Source organism: Myripristis murdjan, chromosome 15 (genome assembly GCF_902150065.1).
Source record: "Myripristis murdjan chromosome 15, fMyrMur1.1, whole genome shotgun sequence".
Taxonomy (NCBI): domain Eukaryota; kingdom Metazoa; phylum Chordata; class Actinopteri; order Holocentriformes; family Holocentridae; genus Myripristis; species Myripristis murdjan.
The window spans coordinates 22,414,435-22,437,870 of record NC_043994.1 but is presented as its reverse complement, the minus strand read 5'-3'; the positions used below and the strand labels follow the sequence as shown (position 1 = coordinate 22,437,870).

At 42.6% G+C, this 23,436-nt stretch overlaps 1 protein-coding gene across 5 annotated transcripts in view; it reads right to left on the bottom strand.

Moving 5' to 3' along the window:
- pde10a (phosphodiesterase 10A) overlaps window positions 1–23,436 on the bottom strand; it is a 63,225-nt gene that overhangs the window by 17,431 nt on the left and 22,358 nt on the right. For 4 of the 5 annotated variants that reach the window (XM_030070650.1, XM_030070651.1, XM_030070653.1 and 1 more), the window contains 5 exons: window positions 17,083–17,214; window positions 4,855–4,883; window positions 2,218–2,341; window positions 558–607; window positions 181–321 (listed from right to left, as the gene is read on the bottom strand). In XM_030070650.1, the coding sequence (XP_029926510.1) occupies window positions 181–321; window positions 558–607; window positions 2,218–2,341; window positions 4,855–4,883; window positions 17,083–17,214 (476 nt within the window). The remainder of the gene's footprint in view (window positions 1–180; window positions 322–557; window positions 608–2,217; window positions 2,342–4,854; window positions 4,884–17,082; window positions 17,215–23,436) is intronic. The other variant, XM_030070654.1, reaches the window with a different exon arrangement.

Sequence of the window (23,436 nt, the reverse complement as noted above, 5' to 3'; positions counted from 1 at the left end):
TGAAGCAGATCTAAACAGGCATAATGCATACCCAAACTCACAGCTCTCAAATGGCTGTTTGCAAAGTCATTCCTTATGCTGGAAGTTTTCAAACAATCTTTCTATAACGGAGCAACGGCAATAAGTAAAATGTAAAAAATTGATAGGTAAATCAGTACAGACTGTGATTGTGATTCTTACCCCCATGATGTCCTCTACTAGCAGTGTTTTGCGAGTCTTGGCAACATGAGCGGCAATGGTAGTGCCAAATGCAATGGGGCCAGAAGGGATGAGGCTTGGAGGGCCATCCTTGGCCCCCGTTGGAGTGAACAAACATAAACTCTATAGAGGTAAGTGGAACAGAACACAGAGGGAGACAGAGAGAGAGAGAGAGACTGAGTCAAAACAGGTAGATGGCTCGCACTCAAAGACGGGAATTCTTCACAGCTTCACTTCATTTCTCAATTTAAACGCAGGATTCATGCACAATTCAGAGTGACACTGACAAAACAAATGCAAAACATGCACACATTTCAACCATGAAAAAAAAAGTTCAGAGACGCGTGTCCTGCACTTACGTTGTTGCATTCTCCCAAGAAGTAAAGTGCAAATCCATCAGCTTTCGTTGCTGCAGAGTTGAGAGACACAGGGGTCACATGAATGCTTCCCGTACGGTGGCAGTCAACACAAAAAAAAAAAAAAAAAAAGCGACTGACATTTGTTGTCCGCGTATGTGCACAGTACGTTCTTTAATGCGGTGTGCAAAGCGGTGAGTGAATGAGGGTAAATGTCAGGGATACTTGGGAGTGGAAGTGTGACAAACAGGGAACAGTCCAATAACAGCCCAATAACAATCTAATAACAGCGCTCTACATAACAACAAGGGCACAGTGACCGAGGGCTCTCACTCCCATCAGTTAGTCTCACTCCCAGTCGTATTCTCCCATCCCTTTTGATTCTGATATATGGGTCATGATATCACACAATGTGACGGCAGCACACAGCTCAGGGAGCGTCACTGCTTACACAGAAACAGTGTAAGCGCTTTATGTGCTGTCAAATGTAAAATTCCCTGACTTTTCCACGTCTAAAATGCTGAATTTCCATGACCTATATAAACCGTCTTAGCTTAGCTTGTTGGTGAACATTGAACACAGTGGAAAATAAATATTATGTCTGGTGAATAACTAGTTGCTGATTTTTCTTTGAGGTGAAGCTACCAAAAATTCCATGATATTCCATAACTTGTCCAGAATATTTATCGAATTCAATGTCTTTCCTGTAGATGCCTGTAGTTTTGTGAATGGGGCCAGGGTTGCTTTACTGCACTTGGAGCATCAGATGGGTGGAGTTAACGACATCAGGACAATTTGCATATTGCGAGCTAAGTTGAAAAGTATGCTAAATTATTTTTCAAATAGATAAAATAGACTGGGCCAAATAATATCTGCTTCAACTTTAATAGAGATTTGTAAATTATATTATTATTTTTATTTTACTAATTTATCATTACAATACAAAAACAGAACAAAAAACAAAGACTAACATATTTGGTAATGCCTTCGATTGGTGTCTCCCAAAGACTACAAACATAAACACCTTACTTAGCTATACTACATTATACTGTAAACAAACTATACTCGTGAATAATGTATTCATGTATAATTCAGGAGTCCATGAAAATCATTAAAAAATAAATAAATAAATAAATAAATAAATAAATAAATAAATAAATAAATAAATAATATAAATAAAATAAAAAAAAGAATCAGGGATAAAAACAGGGATACATGGATATAAACATAAATAAAAATAAAAAATAAAATAAAAACTTTTTTACATTTAAAAATATTTCAGCCATTTTTTTTCTTTGGTCCATTTTCCCCCACAGGATCAAAATAGTCAAACTAATGGCCCTAAACCTTAAATTCCTTCGAAGAAAAACTCTCATTAATTTTCTGTGTAAAAAATTTGCCATGGCAGCTCAGATTCCTTTCCAACAGGGGAACGCCATTAAGTCAAGTCAAGACAAAATTTATTTCAAGTACATAATCACCAGAATGGGTCATAAATTATACAAATTAGTGAATATTTGTTATAATAAAGTATTTTGTCTGCCCAAAAATCAATGCTGTCAACATCAGTTTGAGCTGACATCTTCATAGTGACGCAGACTGAAGCTGTGAAGAATATTAACTGCACCTCGAATTGTCGGCATCCGTCTCTGCTGTAATGTACCTGTTTTGATGATGTTGCACAACTCATAGAGCAGCAGCTTGTTGTCTCCTCCAGTGTCCAGGCGTTGCTCCATGTAGCTGTTGAGTTCGTACACCACACCCTGCATATTCGTGTCCTGGTACTGCTGGACACAAGACACACACACATACAATGCAACTCCATAGCCTAAACACTGAGTCTGCCAAAATTTGACTGCTGCTCTGCCGGCAAACCAGGTGTCAAAAACATCACTTTTCTGCTGCGCCCATTCTAGTGTCACTGTATCAGCCGTGCTAAAAAGACGAGCACTGAGTTCTTAATCAAAATAAACCCCCTTCTATTTAAATGAATGGGGCTTATCTCCCTGACAGAGACCATTCATCACAACTGTGACCCTCCAGCCCACCCCACTGCTGCATTCAAGCCCAGGGATCCCCCCGCGGTCCCATGAGGAGGCGATCCGAGCCCCACCGCTCTGATTAGAGCCCTGGCAAGCCACGCTGCTCAGCCTCGGCTTAAAAGTGCGGTTACGTAAGAGGCAGGCCTCCTGCCGTGTACGGGGCCAGAGAGCCGTCTATTTCTGTGCCTGCAGAGAGGGTCAGGACAGGACGGCAGGGAGAGTGGCGCACTAGAAAGCTTCCCCCACGGGACGCCTTCTATCCTCCCACATCCTGTTTGCGCAGACGTATGGATGACGCACTGTGGGGTCGAGTGGACCTCCTTTCTTTTCCTGTGAGTGTGTGTTAGTCCCCTCTACCCGGCACCACGGCCCTCCTCTAGGTGCTGACACTCTGTCTCCCAGGGGCAGCGGCACCAACGACTGTGAACACATGTGCAGCATGAGGGACCTATCCTTTCTCATGAACATCCTGCCAGCTACCTCCCACCCAAACCGCTGGGCTTTCTATTGGTTTTACTATAACAGTGATACAATATCTGACGGTTAGTTACACCATTTCAAATTTTAACTATCACAATAATTATGTTTTTACATATTTTTGAAATGTTTTCATTACATACTGTTTAGAGCTGAGAGGACGAACCTGCAGCTCTTTGCTTGCTCCGGTGTAGCTCAGGGCTCAGTTCTATATTTCTGATAGGCTACATCAACATGCATTTGAATATTTAACAGCACGGCCAATACATTTGGCAATATTTTTAAAATAAAAAATAATTTTGTCATCATGCGTGTAGATACTCCAGGCCAAACATAAAACATACTTGCGCAGACGTTTGTTAGCCGGGGAAACTGACTGAATCGCCGCGGCAGAGTCAGGAAACCGTTATACCACTGCTGCTGTTGTAGTGTGGGCATGCATGTGCTGTGCAGCTCTTTGCAACGGTGTGGGGTTTTTCGGGCTCTTTATGCTGGACTGGTTTGCCACCTCTGCTTTAGATTCAACCAAAGTCAACGACAACCAGTTAATTCTTCATATTCTTATTTCTTATTGTTTCTTTCAGTCAACACAACCTCAACACTCTCTTCGTGGGCTCTTTAGTGTCGTATGTCTGCAGGCGTGGCTCACCCGTTATGCGTGCTGACACGTTCGCCTGTTAGTTATGTTAGTTACTTTTTTATCCCCTGAACTCTGATTTTCCCTTAAATTTCCTCTTCAGCAGCTTCAAAGCCTCTTTTCTTTCCATATTGTTGAATTGTCACTTAAATATTCTGTATGTGCTTATTGCAACACTTCACTGAAGCTACATCACATTTATATAACGTGTAATATGCAAACCTAAGAAGCCATTGTTTTATGGCTGCACCATTACATCTGATACAAACTATCTAGATAGTTAGTCTTCCGCATCGTTTCATATCGTTTCACTTCCCTGTCATTCAGAGCTGGACACATTTGGCATCTTTGGGAATCTCTTGGGAATCTCGCTTATGTGTTTCATGTGTCAACAGATGGCACTGGTTGTGTTACTATTTTAATGCCGTGCATAGTGCTGATAATTTCAGTTGTGATTTTCAATGCAAAGCATGGTGAAAAGATTTCAAAGTGTATTAGTACTTAATCAACATTATTCATCACATTTTGATTGTGCTGAAAAATGCCACAATGATATTGAAAACCAATTTTGGTCATTTTGAATTTTCACACTGTCACATCTCTGGTTGATGATCCATGCAGCAACGTGTTCATACAGTTTTGATATCCATTCAATGATCCAAGCACAAATACAGGCTAACCTTTTTGGGCCAACAGGGTTAAAAACACGCTGCATTTTACCAAAGTGGAAGTAGCTCTATTTTTGGAAAGTAGTTCAGGATTTCTAACATTTCCGAGTCTGAAAGACAAAGCATAAGGACGCCGTTCTCACCAAGTTGAACACAAGGACAAGGGAAGCTGTTGTCAAAGTGTGTAGTTAATCTGCATCCTAATCAAGTACACCAGGACATTTCTGCAGTTATTCAAACACAGAGCTGAACTCCCCTCAAAGTTCATTCACAGCGTCCACTCCTGAGCATGAACTCACTGATGTCCGCTTTGGGAATCGGCGGGGCAAGTTCAGGATGTAAAGTGTCGTTGACACGGCAAGAACCAAAAAAGTATGACATGTAACACACACACACACACACACACACACACACACACACACACACACAGTCACATAGATATGTATACACACACAAATACAGTAGCAAAAACTTACCCTGCTGACTTCTTTAGCTGACGTGTCATCTGTAAAGAGAAAAATCACAGTTAATAGCAATCTACAATAAAACTGGACTCTGTTCAAAAATGAATAATTTTTCTAGTCTTGATAAAACATGAGGAGCCAGTGGAACCAGGTAACGTTAGCTGAAACGCATAATGAGATGTTTTTATTAAATGGCAGAAGGTAGTTCAAAATCAAAGCACTTTTTTTTTGACATAGTGGACCCACAGGAGTCCAAACCCATGCCCTCACATTAAACCTGAGGTCCACTTTTGGACCACGACCCAGCTGTTGAGAACCACTGATCTAATAAGGGTTTGCTTTGTCTAATAAGCATTTGCTAATACGTAGGAGTGTAACCACTGCAGGTGATTGAATCTTGGCTGGCTGTGAAAATCCAGGAGGGCAGAGTGAATAAGAAGCTCTCTTCCCTCCTTCAGCAGCAGTTACTGCCACTGTACCTTTGAGCAAAGCACTTAACAGCTGCTCCAGTGGAGCTGCTGAGTGAATAAACAGTGGAAGGCTGTGGTTGCACTGGGATGCTCCCACATCTAAATTTGTGTAAGTATGTGAATGTGAGGCTGGGCGTTGCTGGAAAAGAACATACATGCTCAGTCAACTTTCCCTGGATGAAAAAAACGCAGAAAAGAAACAGGGCTGAGCTACATGGGAACCTGGCCTGGGTGTCTGGAGGAAAGGGGGTCAGGTGGGTATGTGCACCGACGGATTACACAAACACAGCAACACGAGCAGAAAGTAAGCAAAACCATATGGCTGCATTCACGGTGACAGTCAGGTATAAAAGCATTGTAAATGAACAATAATGCAAAGAAAAATATATGCACAGTGGATGTCTGTATTTGAGGGAGTTTAACACACAGTATGTGCGGAAATGATAAATGAGTATGTTGTCTCCTTTTGATACAGGGCGACATTTTCTTAAATTATGTTCTTTGCCTAACAGAATTAAGAGACATATTAATTTAACTTGACATGCAGAATTTTGTGGCCTCAAGTGCAAATTCCTGGTGTGATTTCAGGCTGTTGGAGAGACAGTAGACGTATGACTATTGTCTTTGGAAGCAGACATTGAAGTATGTGATAATAATGATAGCTCTGGCCAATCAAAACACTTCTTGGACTTCAAGTCTGGGAGTGGGTCTGGGAGAGCGACTTGGGATGAAAATAAAACCATTCACACAGTACTTTCTTAAGCGGTCTTCATTAGACACGGGCCAACGGCACATGAGAACAATAACCGCTTAGATCCCTTTGATATCTTTTCATGTGATCGAGCCATGCGAAAAGCCCCGCAGATTTTTAGAAATGTCTACTGAAATGCTGACTCTTGAGCTGGTCCTCCTTTTGAAATGAGCCTCTTTGTACATGTGAAGAAAGAAAATAAAGCCGGCTACGTTGTTTGTTGTTTTAAACATTCCTCCAGTATGCTATGAGTTTCCTAACTTAGCCCTGAGAGCTATTTTAGAGTGAACCCCCGGCCAGGGATGACGTCAATCAGGGGACATGGAGATACACTTGAAAAGCTCCTTTTTAAAAACCGTTTTCGGTCCTTTTCATAATGAAACCGTGAATGTGTCGACATGAAACCTTCGTGAAGAACACCTTAAGGTATTTGTTCAAAAGTGCTCTGTCTATTGGCATTTGTTATACAGAGCCAGGGGGCAAATTGGAAGAGGGGGGGGGTGTACGGGGCAGAATTCCCCATTTTAACACAAACCCTTTAAAACATTCATCTTGATTATGAGAGAATTTAGGCTAAAAAAAAAAAAAAAAAACGCCAGAAAAACTGCCTCACCATACCCTCAATACTCCACACAGACTGCATAGAGCTGTTAAGGGGAAAGAATCCACGCTCACACTGTTTTTCTTATGAACGTGGATAGTTTTCTTCTGTTTTGTTTGCATTAAAAAAGTCTCACCCAACGCTAGAAAAGAAAACCAAGATCTGCATAACTCCAAGCGCAGCACCCACTAAGAGTTGCAAGGGATACGGGTCCATTTTCTGGCTCAGAACGGTTAGAAAATGAATATTCATTTAAAAGTAAAAGCTTAAACCAAGTCCACAAAGTCAACGTGTCATTCGGGGACAGTAAAGCAGCTCCGACATGTTTCTTGATGACCATGCCTGTAAAACTAAACTGTTCAACGTCATGGGGATAACATACACATATTCTGTTTGTAGATGAATTTTTCTTTAGAGATTTTAGTGCTGAGGAAAAAGAAACCAAAGAATCGAGTGCGGAAAACACTTCATGTAGGCACACGGTGCAAAAACGCACTATCAGAGCTTCCTTACTGGAGTGATTGTTACTTACTTGTTAAAGTACAATCACTGAATTTCATACACTGCCTCTGTCAGTGGTGGATGAAAGCAAATGCAACACAAACAGATGCCTGGGGCGCCCTCTAGCTACAAGCAGCATGGGAAGTGTTTTTAATTCCCCAAAAACTAATCTATCCGTCAGCCGGCTCAGGGGCCCATGAGCAGCGCTGTCCCACCTCCTGCTCTCCTTGCTGACAGGAGCGCTGGGTCGGCCGCACGGATCTGAGCTGAAGAGGGAAAAAAAAAAAAAAAAAAAAACAGACACAAGCACAGAAATGCCCCACAAAAAAAACCCCAAAACAAACAAAAAAACAAAACAGAATATGGTCATAAGCTTGTTACCTCTGCTGAATTATCTGAAATTTAGTTTTTGGACGTGATTCTTGTTGAGAAAAACACTTAGGCGGGATGGATGGTCGTCACATAAAGGCAGATTACACCGCAGCTGAGCTTCCACTGCATCACCGAAAGGTCAGAGCCATCATGTGCGCGGTTAAGAAAGAAGAAAAGCTCAAGAGGAGAAGCAAGCGAAAGACAGAGGTATGTGTCATCATTCATGTTTTTTTTTTCTCCTTCTGTTACATAACAGCTTTGACTTGTAAAATCAAGATAAGTGAATATCGACTGTCTCCTCGCGCTCGCAGTTGCAGGGAAAATTCATGGTGTTGTTATTTCTTGATTTTTTTTTTCTCTTAATCAGTTTGGATAAAGAGTTGGAGCTGGACTGAGGTTATGGTGCGTCACCGTGAGAGTTAAAGCTGATTTACATGTGTTTATGATATAATGACATTTGATTGCCCTGTGTATGTGTGTGTGTGTGTGTGTGTGTGTGTGTGTGTGGATGAAAGGCATTGTATGAGCTCGCCAAAGGCAGCGGTTGTCAACCTGGGGTCCAGGGACTACCAAGGGTCCTTAAGGAGGTTCCAGGACGTTCACAGAAAAATGGGCAATAATTTAATTTCACTATTATTTCACAGACCAGAAGTTAGCCCACTGAGAGAATGTTTAAAAATGACTATTCTGCTCAAAAGTTTCACACTTTTCACAAATTACTACACATGATGTGCAGTAATTTGTGGGTCCTTGACATGAAAAAGGTTGAGAATCACTGGCCGAGGGCACTAAAAAAGACCACCACCTCACTATGTGATAAAAACATAGGTGTGCACTTCTTTTTTTCATTTCAGCATCCACTCAAAAAAAAACCACAAAACAAAAAACAAACAAACAAACAAAAAAACCACTGCAATTCTTCAACCACGCAAAACCGAGTTACAATTTGTCCTGTCCATTTTGTAACAGAGACATTGTTGTTTCATCAGATCTGTGTCGAGGGAATGACCCTAATGATACAGATACCCCCTGGGGCAGAGAGGGAAGGTTATGTATGTATGCATGTGTGTGTGTGAGTGTGTGTGTGTGTGTGTGTGTGTATGTTTGTGTAATCAGCATACTCCACATTGGTCAGCCGTCACCACGGAGACAGAGACCAGTAGTCTGGTCTAATGGTATCCCATATTTTCAGGGGGCCTACTGTGCTTTGAGTAAACACTGGAGGAGAGGGCCAACATGCTCGTAGAGAATATACTGCCAAGTCACTAAACAGTGAACACTAAACACAACTGTCCAGCAGCTCCGGAGGCGCAACAAAGATCCATTACATCAGCCAATTAACGGCCTCCTCCAGTAACGTCACTGCCCCATTCAAATCTCTGAGCCTCTCTTAAAAAAGTCCACCTCAAAAGAGTGATGTATGATTTCCATCAGGCACAACTCCAGTCAAAATGCAGCTCAGTGTGTTTAGCACTAGGATATATGTGTGTGTGTATGTGTGTGTGAAAGAGTGTGTTTTCAAGTATCAGTTTCTATATGCATATATTCTCCTTGCGTAGCTTGCACGGCTTGTTTAAAAATCTTGTTTGCAAGCTCAAGCTTTAAGAGTCTGTCAGCATGTACTGTATGTGACTATGTTGTGCACATTATTCCATATCAAATAATGTATTATACCATATCATAGTAACCGTTCAGTAACAAATATTTAATGCAGATTTTGACTAAAAGTCCAAATATTTGGCTAGAATGTATATGCTGGGTTGATATACTTTTTATTTAAAAAAAAAAAAAAAAAAAAAAGCAATAAATTGTGATGGAAACACGTTTGTCAAATAGAATTAGGAAACAGGTTTAAACAGTGCAATACCCCTGTGTATATATGGTGTATATAGATATACTTTAACACATTCTCAATTTCTTATGTCTGTATTCATGTAATATTATTGTAGGACTAATGCACATATTTCTACATCATGCATATCTTTTTTTTTTTTTTTACAAACTTCTAATGCACATTTTTTAATTTCTTTTTTCTTTTTTCTATTTCTTATAATTTCACTTATGTTTATATACATTCTTTTCTTGAAAATTTGAGCAACTGAAACCAATTTCCCTTTGGGGATAAGTAAAGTATTTCTGAGTCTGATTCTGATTCTGAAATCACATGATCATTTGTCCCTTCACTTCTGGCATGGCATATGGTGGTAGGTACATGTCTTATATATGATATCTATGGCTTCTTTGTTTGATATATGATGATTTCTTGTACTTAGCTATAATGACAATAATGATATATATGCAAAAAAAAAAACAAAAAAAAAAAACAAAAACTAACTGGGTATTAGATAACAAACTGGATGGAAATAGCAACACTAGATAAAAGTTATGTGAATTAAATTAAAAGTACAATGCAAACTTGCCCAGTATTATGCACCTTTTGATTCTGTCCTTCTTTCATGTAGGTACCAAATGATGACAAAGGGCAATATAAGCTACATTACATTGTCACTTAAACAGATGCTATGGAAGTGTACCTTTATTTGCTTGTTTTTTTGGGGCCTTTTATTATAAGCTTGCAATATATTTGAATGTTGGATGCAAAGACAGCTATTGATGCCTACATTTCTTCATATAATTTTAACAGTAAGAACTTAAACCTTTGCGTTTCCTAAGTGGCCTTTCTGATGATTTCTGGGAATTACTGTGTCTGCCTGTATCTATCTGACCACGTTGTCCAAAGATGCTCACACGCACACACTGATGCGCACAAAATGCACACGCCTACATTCAAGCACCGATGTCTCTGGTGGGCTGTGGGATGATACACAGTGTAGTGATAGATGATCAGAGGAAGCACCCAGGAGATATCAGCGAGCCCCTGTCGAGGCCTTTCACTGTGGAAAAAGCCCTCAGTCAGCCGGGCCCGGTGTGCGCGAGTCTTGACGGGCGCTTTATTGATCTGCCGCCACAGATACACAGTCTCCCACCGGACGGTCGGCCAGCAGTGACTCAGCGGTCAATACGTGTCGACCTAGTGATCGTCCTGCATCGACCTGCCCCATGGAGGACGTGAAGCTGCCAAAACCAACAGTGTTCTCCTGCGCTGAGCTCCCCGCTCTCCTCTGGGCCGGTGAAGGAGCGGAGGTGAGGTCTCTAGACGATCAACCGAAAAGTGTGAGAGATTTATTTTCTACCTTTCCAACGATACTTTTAGGTGAACAAAGACTTACATTTTTACACATTCGATGATGTTCGGCATATAACTGTATCAGCAAAAGCTGCACTGCTCAAACAACACATGCAAATCTAAACCCGAGCTATGCCAAAACACTTGTCAAATTTTCCAGGGGATGAAATCACGCCGAGGGAAGGCCGCACGGGGGGCCGCCCTCCTGATGGCGAGCCCTGCAGGTGAGGCAGCCCTCTTATCACAGCGGTGGGGTATGAGCTTCTGCCACACAAGCACATCTTTGTCTGCCTGTGGCCGCCATCCAAACACAGCTGATAAACAGCATCAGCTGCTTACCAGCTTGGCCCGGCTCAGCTCAGTTCAGCCCAGCTCAGCACACTCTTGTCAGGCCAGAAAGGCCCAGGATCCGGCCAAACGGGGACTCTGGCACCCGCTCTTCTCCTTTGTAGCTCACCACTACTTTTCTGTCCAAGATCTCAGTTATGTACTTTCATATGATGAGAGCAGACAATATGATGGGATAATCACCCTACCTTTCTTTCTTTACTCAGGTTATATTTCATGCATGGCATTCTGGATATAGATATTTGTGCCAGTATTTCTATTTAAGCTTGACTAAAGTCTTCTCTCTTAATCGCAAATTTAGGGAGTAACAAATTATGTCACAATAATGAGCGCCTGGACCATGGCATGGAAATACTGGTGTAGAAATCTGAATCTATCCACAAGCCGAGGAAAAAAAAAGACAAACATTTTGCATTGTTAAAATTATAGGATTGTATGTCTTCCAGTGTTGTAGCGTAATGGCACATTGCAGATTTTTTTCCAACCTTTTGTCCACAACGCCGTTTCTTTTTTATGACCGGAGTTTTCAGAGTCGCAAAGCCTCAGACAGTCTGGCCAACAGAGACAGTCTGTGTATGTGTGTGTGTGTGTGTGTGTGTGTGTGTGTGTGCACTGCAGAGGGCACAGATGAGTGGTGGAGGGCCTCAGGAGGGGGCCAGCAGAGGGTTTTGGATTTATTAATTACCCCATGACAGTGTGTGGTGTGAAGTAAACATTGCCAGTGGGACAGTGGTCAAGAGAGGTGTAGGAGAGAACTGACGTCAGCAGGGCTTGGGGGTCCGTGTTCGACCCAAATACAGACAAAAAAAAAAAAAAAAAAGATTCTACCTGCATCCGCATGCTTAGGTAAAACGTCATCTTGATACAGGAAAAACTGGTATTAAACGATGACTCAGTCAGCGTGGCAAAGCCAAATCTGAGCTGCAGAAGTTCACTGTGATCACAAATGTGAATGCTGTTTCTGCACTTTTAGGCCATCAAGCAGCCTTTGTGTGCGCACATAGACACATATACACACACGCGCGTGTGTACGGACAAAACTCACTTATGTAATCCAATGTTGTCCATCACATGATGAGTGAGAACGGGACTGGCTGGAGGGACTGCTTCCAGGAAACAGTGCACATCTCAATGACAGTCACATGGTGGCAGGTCCTGCTGTTGCACTTATGTCAATATCCTTTGATCTGGCGAGGGCCGCTCACAGTAAAGAATTATACAAGATGAATCTGAGCTCTTCCAAAAAAAAAAAAAAAAATCACTGAAATCATGGGCGCAAAAATGTGTATGTTTAGAACGAAATAAAGACTTTATCCTTACAGAAATATAAAAGGAGATCTAATTTTAAACAAGAGAGTAAAATGTGCCCAATAAAGCTTTATAAGTTTACCACCTCGTATACCAATTCCAGCCCTCATCAACACACAATGACCGCTCTCCGTCTGTGATGAAGGAGCAATTAGACAGCGCTTGTCATCTGAGTGGATACAGCCACCGAGAGGGAGACCAAGAGATGCTGCCGAGCGGCGCCGAGGTGTCCGTGCGTACAGAGGAAGTGGACTTAAAGTGATATTGCTGATGTGACGTACAGATCAACCCCGAGAGAGACACGCGGCATAACGAGGGAGCTGTCAGGCTGATTACTCCTGTTTTCCCTGAGTCTGCTTGCCTCCTGCACAGCTCCGGCACCTGGCATCACTGCCCAACGATACCTCGCTAGTGGCCGAGTGTTATTCAGTGAGTTTCATTTTCCAAAGTTTTCCGACACACTAGTTGAGATCAACTGAGCTGAATCTGAGTCAGGATCCAGCCAGGTGGGGTTTCCAACATGCACTAAATATTACGTGACTGCATTTAATGTGAAATCTGAAACAAATCAACACTCAACACTGAGTCAGCATCGGCCCGAGTCCAGAGCGAGTCTGACATCATGCACACCAGCAGCCTGCGGCACCAGGTGCACATGTATTTGATCTTAGGGTTTAAAGTGTGTAAGGTCTACATTAACCATTATGTTTAAACAAGTCTGACACAGAGGCTTTGGGTTTATCACTGAGACATTTAACTTGTTAACATCATGGAGCTATATCTTAACTAGCAAAGCATAAAGGGACCTAAAAGTTATGCTTTCACTTTCTGTCTTAAACAACATGTGAGCCAAAATCAAGTTCTTATGCCCCAAATAAGAGTGAGCTTATAAGAGAATCAGTACATCGGCTGCAAGTATTTGGATGAATACATCTCCCATATCCATACACAACTAGTTTACATGAATAAAGACAACAGCAATGATCTCAAGAGGTGCAGCAGTTCATTTCAAGAGGGTAAAGGCAAAACAGAAGTGCCCAAAGTCTTCCCCTTTGTAACTTCATTTTTTTCTTTTTGTTAGCCAGATAAAACTGTAATTTTCCTTTTTGTCAGTTCAGTAACATCCGACTAATGTAAACCATGTTGTATTTGCTGTGCTAGTCCTCTAACATGGGTTTCCATCTTTCAAATCAACGCCCCATGTCAGAGGCTATTTTAAAAATCTATTGTATCAAACACTTCAGACCCAGTAGTGGGCAAGTGCAAGTTTGAGGCTGCAGGTGATGCATCACCTGAAACGTAGCAGCAGATCCACCAGAGCAGCTTCAAGTGGCCACTGTAAAGTTTCTTTCTTGCATTTGGTATCTGTTTTCAATTTGTCTATGCTCAATTTGTCTATGTTACGATAACATCTTAATTGTGGACTTAACAAAGTGCAAAATGACTAACTTGAGTGTCACTCATTTTGCAAAAAAAACAATCAAATTACGCCTTGAGAGTCTGCACGCATTCACTGCATGTGATCAAGCCGGGTAGGACAGACCAGTGTGCATGGCATTGAGAACACATGCAGCGTTCACGCTTCACAACAAGCTCGGCTGGCGTGGCCATTTGAATGGCTGAAGTTAAAAATGAGTGAACAAACACAAACAGCACCAGCCTCGGAAACAACCTCATTCGATTTCATTGCTAATGGATGATCCTCACTCGCATGGAGGTGGTTCGGCTTCGAAAAGATGCCAATCTGCAGACTGTGTCAGAATATTTGCCGTTAAAGACAGCTCCACAACTAACTTGCTTCATTGTTTGCAAATTAACCACACAAATGCACAAAATATGAAGATGAGTCAGTGGGCGACCATGACCGACCAGCTGAGGTACCGGCGAAACAAAAACATGCTCAGCAAAGTTTGGCAGAGTCATTCTGCAAAAGAGCGCCTTACGACAAGAAGGGCAACAGATGGCAAGAAATAACAAACGCTGTCAACAATTACACTGCAGAGGATCTGATGCCAATTCGAGAGCTGGTTTCAAACAACTTCGACTACTTTGGACACCCTGTCTGGCCAGAAATATTTCAGTCATACAGCTCTGCCTGAAGTGTACGATCCAAACTCTGGAGCATAAACTGAGGACGGTCTCATATTTGGCCACAATAAACGGATTTAATAATATCATTAACTACATCTAATGTCAACAAGAGCAGGCTAGTACAATACAAGAGATTTACAAACACATTTCTGAGTTGTTTTTTGTGAATATTGCACACCCCTTTGTCTATGTACATTGTATTGGTGCCAATCAAATAAAAAAATATATTAAAAAAAGAAGGAAATAGGAAAGAGACACCAAAAAGTAACAAAAAAGAAAGCCTCATTGTAATGTTGAGTGAAATAACCTTAAAGATTAAAGAGGACATTTTATTCATATTACAGATGCGCTTGATCAGTGGAAAAGTTACTGTGTTTGCAACAATACTGATGCAGCATTCTTCTTAGACAACCAGGTATTAGGCTATATTTTATGTTACTTGTGTTACAATTAGGGACACACTGATGTAATATGCACTATAATATATCATATATATAATATTGAGTGAATTTTGAAACATCACTATTGGCTACAGGTTTTTCACTCAACATCCAAAACATTTATCAACGTATTTCATGACAGCAAAAGCTAATTGTTGAGTTTGCAGTGCATGTGTTTGAAAGGTGAGCTAATTGCAGCTGGCCACTAATTCACTTGGCCACGTGAAGAAACACCAAAAACATGAGAAGTTTTAACAGATAAAAGGCACGCTCACAAGAGAACTGCACCCAGGGAGCAAACGGATGAAAAACTTATATAAAATACCCCGAGACAGCGGGGAAAAAAAAAAAAAAAAAAAAAAAAACATAAAACAAGAGAGTTAAATACTGGATGTGCTGAATTACCAGCTCCCATGAACAGTTCTGTTATTAATCTACAAGTTTAACTGGTGCAACAGGCTGCTGGACTCCAGACACAGAGTGGACTCCAGTAGCACAACCCTGCCTCATGACTTTATGATTTAAAATTTGGCTCACGGCCTCGCATATCATCCTTACTGTGTCTCCTATCCTCCTGTCAATCACCGCACATAAAAATGACTTGCCGTAAATTTCGACAATCAAATCAGGATCAAATCAACATCTGATCGGCAGCCAAGCTACAAGGCCTCAGTTAACCTGCCTATAAAACACTGACGGAAGATCATAAGGAAAAGGTAAAGGCACAGCACAGCGCTCCTTCCTTGCACACAGTGGCACATTTCTGGAAAAAAAAAAAAAAAACACTACATAGCAGCATACAATTGTAGTCATAATGCAAAAAATATTTAATTTTTCTTGTGACCTGCAGTGATGCCAGTAACCTTCAACTATCACAAATTGTTCCAGACATTTTCACATCACTGTTTTGAAAAGGTAGTTTTTTTTTTGTTTGTTTGTTTTAATTTCAAGGTTCTCTGAAACATAAAAGAGATGTATCTATTAGTTATTGATTAAGAGCTGAAGGAAAAAAAAAGCTTTTGTTGGTCATGGGTGTTTTCTATAAAGTATTTGGTTCAGCGTCTCATGTGATGAAATACAGAGGCAGAAGAGCCTCGAAACCTCGCTCTGTTCTTGCCGCGGTGGAGCCTTGGCTTTGCTACGTGAAAATGTGTCTGTGAATCCGCTTTTTGCTACGCGCACACGTCCAGCGTTCTTCTCTCAGAGCTGAATGCATGAAATTATTTGGTCCTACTTGGCACGAGGGCCTCCTTTTGGTACCCATCTGCACACACACACACTCGTACACACACACTGTTTCACAGAGAGGCCCAGAGTTAAAGGAAACGGCCATCGCTGCATGGTGGAACTGGACATTACTCTTTGCAGACCTCATGCAGAAAGCAGCTCCGAAATGCGACAAATCCATCCTCTGCCAGTTTCCCCCTCCAACACACCCACACCCTGAGCCAGTGCCCCCCCTCCAGGCCCACTTCAGCCGGCTGCATGTCCCTGGAGGTCGCCTCTGACGTCAGCAGCTCAACTGGGCTGAGTGCCAGCCCTGTGGGCCCTTGATGGATGCGGTTGGTCTGTGAGGCAGGCCGCTGTGTGGAGCGCGCGGCGCAGACTCAGCCTGGCCCGCTCAAACACATCTAATGACCCGTAAAGAGCCGACAGGCCTGCTCCCTCTCCCTTTCTCCTGTCTGTCTATCACACACTCTCACGATTAAAGGAGACACACGTGAAGATGAATGAGTGATTTGTGTTGCAAATGGTGGGGGTTAAGAAATAAAACCCACAGAGAGGCATTCGGGCTCTGGTTAACCCGCGGTCTTGTGCAAGAGAGGTTACAGTTTTGTTTTTCTTTCTTTCCCCCCATTTACTTGGTTTTCAATGTAAAGAAAGCAAACGGCTGACACGGCTATAGATACTCGGGGCAGCCAGTATTTGTGGTTAACTGTTCGGGAACTTATATGAGGAGAATGTTTAACCAAAGTAAAATAGTTTTAAAATATTGCTCCCTACAGTGCCTATCAATATGCTGAAATCTGCTGATCCAATCATAACGTCCATAGGGATTGATCCGGTCTTTATGTGTGTTTGCATGTTTGTCAGTGAGTGCATGACTCGGTGTCGCGTGTGTGTGTGTGTGTGTGTGTGTGTGTGTGTGTGTGTGTGGAGGGGGGTTATACCTGCAGGCCTGCTGCTGGTCTTCCTCTTCAACCATCTGTCCAACGTCTCTGCACTCACGCTCTCCAACACGAAGTCATCCAGCATCTGCGGGTGGAGTGAGAGGTAGGCCTTCACTTTCTCATCTGTCAAACCTGCCGAGCACAAGAACATAACACACCTCTATAACATGTTCAAGTTACACACATCAACACCACGGCAAAAAAAGAAATGTTAATAACAAATCATTTAAAAGCTAAGGTATTGCTCAAGATCATGGAAATATTAGATTCGCTTAAGAGTGCAACGTAAGGCGCAAGAGGATGGAAACAAAGTCGCTCTCAGCGTGACAACACATGTAACACACTGCCAAAGGCCCACAGTGTTCCTGACTGTCACCCAAACAAACACACAGGCTTGAAACATCGCCTGAGGTCATCTCTTTTTCCTTACTGTGAGGTGAGCGTGGCAGCGGTGCTGTGATTCCTGCCCAGGCTCTTGGCTAGCCAGGCTAGCTCACTAGTGTTTACTGTAAAGCTGTGTCTCCAGGGATAGGAGCCCCCAACAGAGGCAGCAGGATAAAGGAGGACTCGATTGTGCTTAATAGGCAATTAGGTTCTTGAGAGCTCGCTAAGTGCTGCTGTTTATTGTCTTTGTTGTCAGGGAAAAAAGCCATTTGCCAGACCATCATTGAGGGAAAGTTGTTTTTAATACACCCACTGGCGTCTGCGCTATTTGACTGAGAGGCCTCCATGATACACCAGGAAACTATCATGTTTGGGTTACAAATGGACTGTGTCTCTAACACAAGGTCTCAGATATGAGTATGAAGTCAGGCATGGGACATCAGCTCATCATAAGACCGTGAACCTATCACTGACACAACCAAAAATAATGTCAATTCATGATGAATTAAAAAAAAAAAAAAAAAAATCTATGGCAGTATTGAGCTTGCATTTTCTGGTATGTTACACAGTAAATGTATCTCTCATCAGATAATACTAGAAAGAAGGCCGTTGTATTCAGTTTCATCTCCTGTAGACAGCCCTGATCATTTTTATACCACTTTCTCACGAGATGTCTGGTTATCAGCAGCATCTGTGTAGACTATGAATCACAGGAGGACATGCAGCTGGGAGGCATGTGTTCTGCCCTAAGACACACACACACACACATACACACACAGAGACACACACACACACACACACACACACACACACCATGAAAATAGTACTAAGTGGGGTGTCTGTCTGAAATCCCATATGATTTCAGGGTAGCGAGGGGCTGCAGACTGTTGTGAATAACAACACATCTCTAAAAGCCCCTACGTAGAGGGTGGCACGGTCTTCGCTCTTACGCCATGCCAGTCGATAAAATAAATCCAGATGCAGGAGACAGCTGTGTTGTGCCAACTTCCACTTCAATTCAGGTATTTCTGTGAAAAAGCAGTCAAAACTTCCTTGTGAGGAATGATCTCTGTATTTTTCACGACCTGAATTGAGCTCACATTTGCTTTTCTTAAACTGCCAAAATCAAAGTGGAGCTGATCCCGACACCGAGAAATAGGCTGACTCCTCGTGCACCGGTTACCTGTGACCTTTGACCCATCCCCCAGAATGAACCACGTAATATTCTGCTGGGATGGATCATCTGCTCCAGTGTGTCTAGATTAAGCGGCTTGAGGTTGCAGGCAAATAAACCAAACAGAGACGGGGGGGGTGGGGGTGGCGGGACAGCGTGGTCTGACGTTGTCCAGACACGAGATACAGCTCTTCAGGAGCGGAACGCCTCACGAGACTCTCGGCGCTGACGCAAATAGGCAGAATACGGCTTAATAAATCAGAGAAAGTAGGGGGGGCCGGTGGAGCTACAGGGGACACAAAGACACACAGTAATAAAATGGGGGCACAGGAAAAGATAGTCCCTTACAACTTTGTCCAATTTGAGACACAAAGAAGGCACTGTGATCAGTGACACTACACAAAAAAAACAAGGACACTGTATGAATTTATGAATACAAGTTTTGTGTCAACTAGCTCTTAAAATTATTCAACTGCCATATGTGCGTGTGTGTGTGGGCTGTGTGCATGAACAGAAATAGTCACAGGTCCTATTTCTGTGGGATATAAACAAACAACAGAGGTAATAGTTTGTAATGATCATTTCATGGTTATAAAATGACCTTCCCATAGAGTTGAAGGTTTTTTTTTTTTTTTTTTTTTTTTTAACCTCTATAGAGAGCAGTACATCAAAGACACAAGGTCTTATGCAAGGAGGACTGAGGGTGCATGGTACAAGCCCTGGCAATAATGTGTGAAAAGGGTTTTTGTGCAGCATCACTGGCCACAGAGCAAAGCAAGACCATTTAGCACAGCCACAATTCACGCCTGACCCCTAGCTCAACCTTGCATCCTTTCAGATCAAACCGCAGTGACTCCACCTACCCGTTCCCTCGCACCACTCCCCATCTTCAACCCCATACTTGAACCACAGTTATCTTTCATCTCTATGAATACTATAACACAAATATCAATAGCGAAATCACATGTGTTATCATCAAAGTTACTGCAGTCAGGGCATCACATGGCATCGGGTGCAATAATGGTCGAGGGCCGCAGCATGTCCTCAGGTCACAAAGTACACACATTTCTAAGCTGCCGACTTCATGATTTTCCTTGAACTCTGTGCCTTGCGTGGGTCCATAACTTAACGCTGTAATTTAGGTGAAGCATCTCCAGTCATCTGCAGAAAAGTCCAGATTTCCCTGCTCATAGCAACATTGGTCAAAAAAAAAAAAAAAAAAACATCTCTTGAATTATAGGTACAGGGCGCAGTAGCATCTAGGAAGGACATAGTTTAAGTTGAATCTAAGTTTTTGGCTGACGGATATTTGACAAACTTGTAACAAGAACAGGAACAACGATGGAAAACGAAAATAAGCCACATTCATCGTTTTTAACCCCATCATAAAGAGCTCTGGAAAAACACAAACCATGTGTCGTCAAAGAAAAGACTGGTTTGGCTCACCAGCCGCCATTCCAGCATGATGGTGATTGATAGTGTTTTGTCCAGAACATTACAGACATTCCTGCTACTTTTTGTCGACCTTAAAAGCTTTTCCTTTGATTCTTTATGAAGTCTTTAGAGCCACAGCTCAACATAATGTGACCGCAGTGACACTCAGAGCCATGGGATATGCGTCAGTCTCCTGGGCCTGCAACTAAGGCGGCTAATCAAAGGTGTGGCCAGATCTGTAACACGCTGTCCCACATGCTGTGGTCCCGAATGGTTAACCCTGAAGGCAACCACATGTGCTCACTCAATCAGGGGAGAGAGACGGGGCTCAGACCACTGTGGTAAAAGCAGCAGCTTGGTCAATGGCTTGACCTAAGGTTTTTCAACAAACCTCAGTAGAATTTTCCTTCCCTCTTGGGCCAGAAGGAGAAAAGACAATGGCGTCATCAAGATAAGCGAAACAGAAAGTCCTTTTGATTTGATTGCGATAAAATGTTTTTGCTTGTTTGTTCCTTCGCGTGCCGTCACGCTTGCTCAAGGAATTGTTTTTGAGTGTCATAACCGTGAAGGCAGCGTGGTGGTTCAGTGGCACCGTCCAGGCACCTCAGGCCTTGGGTTCGAATCTCAGCCTTGGTTCTTTGTGTATGAGCCTGAAAGCATGCGGGTCAAGTGAGCTGCAGACTGTAAATTGCCTTTATGTGTGTGTGTAATTGTCTACGTCTGAGCCCTGTGATGCACTGACAGCCTGTCCTGGGTCTTTCCCTGCTTTTTGCCCAGTGCATGCTGGGACAGGCTCCAGCCCACCCTGTGACCCCAAGTAGGAATAAGCAAATATGGAAAATGGATGGATGGAAATATAATATAGCATAATGCCTGGATGGAAATGTAATATAATAACAGAGCACTGCGAATGGTTTCTGAAATGAATCAATGAATGAACACTCATTGACATCGTCTTTATTATGATCCTAGCGTTTGAAATATTGCACGACCAAAAGTCTACCCCAGCTTCTCATCATCTAAGAGATAAACATGATAAACAAGAAAAAAAAAAAAAAAAAACTCCTCAGGTCTGCCTTGTTTACAAGCAAGCCTCCTATCACCTCGGTGTGTTAGAGACATTCCTTAAGATGAAAAACAAAATTGTCAAAAAGGTTGCATGAATTTAGACAATCTAACAACAAAACGTCACAAATTTAATTCCACACTACGCACAGTGATAATCCAACAGTTGATAATCCAACTCTCAAACCTAGAATGTAATGTGTCGTATGCTTCCTCCTGCAATGAGACAGTCTTAGTGGCCATATCTCCGAAAAATGCTACCCAACTAGAAGCCATCCCTCCAAATGAGACCCACCCTCCTTTTTGCTCCAGTTGTCACATTACAGTACGGCACCGATCTCAGGCCGGTCCTCCAACAGTTAGCACCTCTCTTGTGTATATATCCATCCGTCTGTACAGGAGATTGTGGCAGGTTATAACCGCCTACTTGCATGTTTACGGTTACGCTTAAATGAGTTTGACAAGTCACTCTTTAGCAGCATGTATATGTGCAGGAAGCAGTTTGTTGTGCAGCGTGTTTGTGAGAGGCTGAAGCCCAAGTTGGCACAGCCTTCTCTGCCTGACTCAGCCATGGGCTTCCTGTGTAAAAACTGGAGTCTGAGTTCATGCAGTGAGGTATTGTTGCATAACACTTATCTTGACTACAGCACACCACACCCTGGGTTTGGGAAGGCCAAACCCATCACAGTCTGTCTGGGTCGCCCCTCTCTGCTCTCTCAGATCCAAGTTTCAGCATGAACACACTCCACTTTGTCAGGGTATGCATTTACAAACAGTGGGGGCTGGGTATCAGAAAACAATATTTACTGAATCAGCACCAGTTTTGATATTAATATTGATTTTAAGGCATTAAAACATATTGAAAAGCTTCAAAACAGTAAGTTCTTGAATTGGAACTCAATCTTTCTTCTAGTGTATTGGCATTTTTTATGAAGGAAATCAATTAGGCAAGTCTTTTTTATATGGAAAAGTAAATGGTTGTAGTAATGTTGTAAACTTAAAGTAATTGCTGTATGAGGAAATGCACTTTCATTGAATGAAGAAGTCTTTAAAAAACATTGTGCTTTAGAATTGGTAGCAGATTTTAAGTATAGACATAAATCTGACATTAATATTTCAAATTCATGCTAAGACACTTTGCAGGTCAACATTCACTGATGGCACAAGAAAGGAAAAGCCCTGAGAGTATCTCTGACATTGCCAGCTCTTTATAGGAGGGTCCATGAGAGAATAGGAGGAGAAAAGAAACCCCTGTGAAGCAAGGCCTCATTTCTCTCTGTGCATCTGTAAGTCTGTCCTTATTTTACCTTTTTTTTTTTTTTTTTTTTTAATTCAAAAGCCTGCACTCGTTGTCATTGGTTTGACGCCACACTAAACACTGTGTCACATGTCTAGCTTTTATCTAAGAGGGGAGAAATGGAGAACGGTTGATCAACTTCCCCATCCACTTCCATTCAACTCAGTATGACTGTGTGACGATTGTGAAAGTATTACACAAATTCTAATGCATGCTTTTTACCGTAAGGACTGTGTTCACATGGCAAGCTGCTGCTGGTTAGGGAAGCACTAAAAGCGCTGCTAATAACCACCACCCATCCCACGCTTTCATCAATCGCTTCGTCTCTATTCCTTATAAATTAGCTAACAATCTGTGTGATCGCGCTCAAACGGAGGTGAACAGTGTCTTTGGTGCTCCTGTCCGTGGATGTCCAGGAGCAATGTCAACAGCAGAGGCCGACCCCAGCGGCGCTGATGTTCAGTGAGCGAGATGTTCCCCCTCTGCAACACATAGATAAATAAATGCACATGAGAGAAAAAGGGAAAAGACCACTTCTCTTGAAGCGCACTCCTTCTGGCAGGGAGTCAAGGGCAAGCTGCCAAGGTACTACTTTTCACTTTCCTGACATGAGGCTGAGGCAGGAAAGGGGAGGGAGGGGGGCTGCGGGGTGCGTGCGTCAGCAGGTCCGCCTGGGACTCCCTTGCCAGGAGGTGGGAAGAGCATGTGGTTCTTATCTTATCTATGGGAGGGCTGGAGCACGGCGTCCAAAACTGACATTCAGCAAGTGGCGACGCGGAAGAAAGAGCAAAGGCTTAAAGATGAAAGCGCGTCGACTCTTCTCACACCGCTCACCTCGTTTATTCACTCTGCCCGTGTCTGTGAAACTGAGTATGTGTGTCTATGCCGCTGAACGCACACACACACACAAACACAAACACACAGAACGCATACACACACTTCTCCCGACAACCCCACGTTCTATGGCCAGCCAAAGGTGAGGTGCCCCGGTGCCACAAGC